Consider the following 5,415-nt stretch of genomic DNA (forward strand, 5'->3'; position numbering starts at 1 on the left):
AGTGACCTGGTAAATCTGACAGTGAGTTTTGTAACTGAAAATGTACATTATAAATAATGTTCACATTATTTTGTTGTTGTTGTTCACTAAATATGAAAAACTAAGATAACATGGACTTGCTTTCCAAATTCTTAGGCTACAAAATAAGGGTTAACAGACTTAAACTTTCAAGAGATAATTAAATATGTATATTTTACATAGCAAGTACATAAACAGTACAGGAAGGCTGAAAATCTAAATTGATTCACATATTTTTTTCAGCCAGCTTTATTAATCCATCGTGGATCTATTGGTTCATAGTATACACCATGATTTCATATCAATAAAGGGTAAAATAAAGATCCTCCCAAGAAGCAGTTTTCAGTGCCAGTCGCACTTGAGCAGAAACAAACTACTGCATATGTTACCCGCTGTCCAAGTTTTCACACACCTAATTAAAAGCTTCAGAAAAAGTGGAAATACATTAAAACTCAAACACTGTTCTCCTAGTGCCTCAAGTAGTTTATTGGTAGTTATTATTCACATTTCTAGAAATATAAACATTCTAAGTGACTGTCACTAGTGCAGATACATTTAACATATAAAAGCTCCACAGGAAGCTACTTCATTTTGTGTGTAACAAGAATCAAGATTCCAAAACTCAACTGTGCCACTAAAAAATAAAAAAAAAAAATTAAATTAAAAAACCCAAATAAAAATAAAATCTTTCCAGCAAAGTGCTTTTCCTTTGGTTATCTTCAGCACAAATAGCTGTTGGCTTTACACATAGAAATGATGTTGACTTGTTTATATAATACTGGAAGTTAGTTACGTCTTTGCCTGTAGATAAGAATTAAATAAAGGTTTTTTCCTCCTTTTAATTTAGAGGGATTTCTGGATTCCAATGTAAACAGCACCAGTGAATTTCCATAAAACATAGCTTTGCTACTTTCCTCTTAATTTTATATAGTCGTAACTCTTTTCTCAGTACTGTATCATTTCTTCCTACCTTATAATCAGGACTGGACTGCTTGTGCAACACTGTTCAATTTATAAACAAAATATTAAAGCTCAGAGCACAATTTCTCTCATACGTTTTCACTTCAGTGTATCAGATGTTGTTTATAAACCTTTTGCTCCTCTCAAAACACTACAAAAATATATAAAAAACTACATCTGTGTTCAGCAAGCAAATATTAATAAAACATTTTACAACTGGAATACTTTAGAGACCAGGTATTGTAATTACATCCTCTTGTCTGAATTCATCAATTGCTTCCTTCATAAATCCATACATATATTCTAAGCATACGAATTTATGATTAGTCTACATGACCAAATTTACCACATGTAAGTTATTTCAGATTCTCCAAGTGAAAGGGTTTGAAACGACAAATTATTTCTATAGCAGCCCTAAATCCCAAAAAAGGTGTTTTAAACCTGTGTAGAAAGACGCATAGCTATTTCTAAAAAGTAGAACACTACACACCAAAACATGCTATTGGGAAAACTGATCCATGCACTTGAATATGCCCCAAATATCTTATCTTTATTATTTTAAGTTAAACCAATGTAAACATTGTCTAGAATTAAGATATAGTATTACATTATTTGATACCAGAAACTGTCAAAATTCATTTGGCCAAAACTTAAAAAAATCAAACACTTCCTCCTTGTCCCTTACTCATTGGACCAATGTGATCAGTATAACTATATACATATGTATATGTGTGTGTGTGTATATATATATATACACACATATATAGATATCATAACATTTCCATTCATTAGCATTTTATCTTAACATACAAAGCTTTGTATGCAATTTACTTGTGAAGGCTTCCCCCCTAAAAGATATAAGCACAAAACACTAGGCAGACGTTCTTCAAAGTTTTATTTCACTAACTTCAGGTCAAATTCCCACAACTGTTTTCTGGTCAATCTACTATCCTTGCTTGGCTTCCCAAAATGGTAGTACCAAAAAGATTTGTGGGGTAGGGAGAAGAGACCATTTTAAGAAGCACAGCATTTACTCATCTTCCACAGGGCAACAGAGTTGGGCAGCTGTTCAACAAAACAAAGCTTTAACAGCATCCAGGAGGGAAGGCAGGCAAACCAAGCTGTAGACACTCTTCCATTTGTCAAAATCAGACCAGAGAAAACCTACTCCACATAGATACGAAAGGTTATCACCATTCATCTTTTCTTTTTCTGTTGCCGCAACATTTTTCTTCTTTTAATTATCATATCGTGTAGTTTCTCAAGTCCTTCCTTTAGTCCATCTCCTATGATTGCACAGGTAGGCTGCAAATGCCAGGGAGTAGATGAGCTCAGTTCACCCATTGCTAACAATTTCTCAATTTCTGAAAGAGACAATGAGTTCCTCAGGTCTTGTTTGTTAGCAACTATAAGTACAGGGACTCCTTGATTTTCTGATATCCTGGTTATTTTGTGAAGTTCAGTTTTGGCTTCTTCCATCCTTTCAACATCAACAGAGTCCACAACAAACACAATGCCATCTGTGCATCTGGTGTATGACTTCCACAGTGGCCTTAATTTCTCCTGACCACCTACATCCCAGAAGTGAAAAGTGACTGTTTTAGAATTTCCCAAGGTTACCTTAATTTTTTCAGTGTTAAATCCTTTGGTAGGTACAGTATTTACAAATTCATTGAACTGCAGCCTGTATAATACAGTTGTCTTTCCAGCACAGTCCAAACCCAGAATAACAATGTGGAAGGACTGAAATGAAGGCAGGCTGGACAGGATAGAAGTCTGGTCTGACAGTCCATTCCCCATTTCCAGTTGCAAATGAGTGTTCCAAACTGAAATATTTTCTTACTGCTTTAGAACTTCTCTTCCTAGGGGATCCAGCTACAAAACTGCTGAGGGGGAAAATGAATAAGTTATTCTTGTGAAATACTGTACCATTTTTCTCTCTTTGTGCTAAAATAAACAACACGAGGAATCCGATAAATAAAACTTGCTTCAGTAAACAGATCAAATGATATATTAAACGCACGCAATCCGAGGCAAACGACAGAATAATCAATGTGACTGAAATTCTTTAACATTCACTAAAATTAACTCCTCTCTACCCCCCTGGGTCCCCAAACCTCAAAGACTTCATTCCGGAGACAGCCCAGTCAAGACTAGTACAGGTCGCAGTAACCGCACAAGTGTCTTGTTTGGCAGAAAACTCCTAACACATAATCCTATCTTGCGGATCTAATTCCACAAACTTAAAAGCATGTCCAAGGTCACTAGTACCCTCCCACCTCCCCCCACATCCCAAAACCACAATGCTCTCACCTCCCGAATTGGAGTCTGGGTCCAAACGAGAAAGCATTGGTGGGCGTTTCTACGCGGTGGGTGGATGCACCCCACGTCCGCTCGGCTTAGCTCTCCACGCAGCTCTGGCGCTTGCTGCACTAGAAACCGTGGATTCAGACTCTGACCACGCCCACTCCTCCTGGCCCACCCATGAGCCCAAATTCCATTGGTCACTCGCGTCAGCCCGTCCGTGCTCCGCCCACCCCCGTGCCCAAACCGGTGAGAGTAACTGCCGCTCCCAGCGCGGCAGAGCTGGGCTCTCCCTGGGTCCACAGGCACCACCTGTTGCCCTCAAGTTAGAAAACAAGGCGCCCGCAGAGGAAGCCGAGCGGCCCCTGCAGGGCAGTGGTAGCCTCGGAGGGTCGGGCAGGTCGCCTGCCCGCTTGCTCCGCCCGCCCGGGCGCACCTGCAGCGCGGCCCACGGACGCCAAGCCATGGCTCTCACATCCGGGGCCCGCGGTCACTGCTGGCACGTTAACCCTTTGTCCGCTGGCGGGAGGGTGCCCCCTGCGGCTGCACCACCCCTAGGCGTGAATGGTCCGACCTGTGGCACCGCGGGGACCCACTGTTCCGCAGCACGATCCCTTCACCTCTCCCCTCCGCACTCGCCCGACCTGTCTCCCTCGACAAGGCGTGGCCACACCAGCCGCCCGCCTCGGTGCAGTTCACCTCACCATGCGTCCCTCGTCCAGATCCCACGTCGTCCACAGTCGCTCGGGAGGCGCGCCGATACCTGCCGGAGGGCATCAGCGAAGCCTGGGCGGTGACAGGGGCCGAGATGCCTCTTGGAGAGACGCGGAGAGGGCACCGCGCGCCAAGCTGCCTTAACGGTGCTGGGCCGACCGCTTCCAGTGCCGCCGCGGCCCCGCCCCCTTCCAGCGCTAGCCCGGGCGCCCGCCAGTGGGGGGCGTGCGGGAGCCGCGTCTCCTAGCAACCACAAAACAAGGTCACGTTTGAACCGACCTAGAGCTGGAGGGTGTCTGGCGAGATCGGGTGGGGTTTCCGGTCTCAGCCCAGGAGCCGTTTCTTTCTGCAGCGGACAGCTAGCTTCGGGCGGGTCCCATCCTGCACTGCTTATCCTCAGGGCACTGTAGGGCTTCCTCGGGGCGATGGCCAGTGACGCAGTTCTGGGATTTCTGAGGACACCGGACGGGCGGTCCCCTTATATAATGGGTGACGTGGGCGTACCTCAGTAGCCGCCCTGAGCTGCCTGTGCCGGACTGGTGTCTATAACGCACTTTCTTTTGCAAAGCAAATAAATGCTCTCTTCCACGTGATCCGAGTAACAGCTCTGTGAGGTGGCGACAGATAGACATATCCCGATTTTATAGATGTGAAAATACACTGAAAGATTAAATGGCTGTTTCTTATGACCCAAGTAAAATTAGTGGTGGTCCTGGCACTTAATTTTAAAGTCTGCTATTAGTCGTTAAATGCGTAATACCTAACACCTAATTGGCAGTAAGAACAATTCTATGTGACTGGGGAATAGATTGGTGAGCAAATACAGACACTGACTGCTTTCCTGGAATATTGTAGTCTCACGGGAGAAAAAGAAAGTAACCAAATTTCCACATGAATATATTTATTTACAAAGTGTGATTATTGATCATTTCAGCATCCTGGTGACGAAAGAGAAGAAAGGGAAAGCGTTAATGAAACATCTTTTTGGTAAAGGTTGTAAGAGTTTGGAACTTGGAAGACTCCATATGGTGTACTTTAAAAAAAAATCACTTTTAAAATATGGATTGAAGTTTCCTGAAGAAATTTTCTGATTTTTCTCAAGGTCATTATTGCTAATGATAGTTATATCCTTTATGATTAGCATAGGAACCATACTTGTCCTACCAGATTTTAAGAAATACTGACAAAATCTAAGGACTGAGCACAGTGCATATTTCAGGACAGCCACACTAATTTTGGAAATAAAGCTAGAAGTCTCAAACGGCATATTCTACCAAATTATTTATTGAATCTATTATAAGCTAAGGCTTGCTTGCCTTATTAGTTATAATTGCGGAATCTCATTAGCCATTTATATTAATCAGCAAATAAGTGATAAAGGACTTAATGCAATATCTAGTCTTTTCTTGGAAACTTAAC

General features: G+C 42.5%; 1 protein-coding gene across 7 annotated transcripts; it reads right to left on the reverse strand.

The window, feature by feature from the left end:
• Positions 1-483: 483 nt before the first annotated feature.
• Positions 484-4,193, reverse strand: ARL4A (ADP ribosylation factor like GTPase 4A). 7 transcript variants are annotated; one of them, XM_011362961.2, is made up of 3 exons: positions 3,987-4,193; positions 3,292-3,405; positions 484-2,861 (listed from the first exon to the last, which is right to left on the reverse strand). In XM_011362961.2, the coding sequence occupies exon 3, from the start codon at positions 2,776-2,778 to the stop codon at positions 2,176-2,178; it is 603 nt and encodes a 200-aa protein (XP_011361263.1). In that variant the 5' UTR covers positions 2,779-2,861; positions 3,292-3,405; positions 3,987-4,193; the 3' UTR covers positions 484-2,175. The 7 variants fall into 7 exon arrangements, with proteins under 7 accessions (XP_011361263.1, XP_023388668.1, XP_023388683.1 ...); XM_023532900.1 differs by having other exon boundaries at positions 484-2,864; XM_023532915.1 differs by having other exon boundaries at positions 3,292-3,410.
• Positions 4,194-5,415: the final 1,222 nt, after the last annotated feature.

This window comes from Pteropus vampyrus, unplaced genomic scaffold, assembly GCF_000151845.1.
Source record: "Pteropus vampyrus isolate Shadow unplaced genomic scaffold, Pvam_2.0 Scaffold4, whole genome shotgun sequence".
Classification (NCBI taxonomy): Eukaryota; Metazoa; Chordata; class Mammalia; order Chiroptera; family Pteropodidae; genus Pteropus; species Pteropus vampyrus.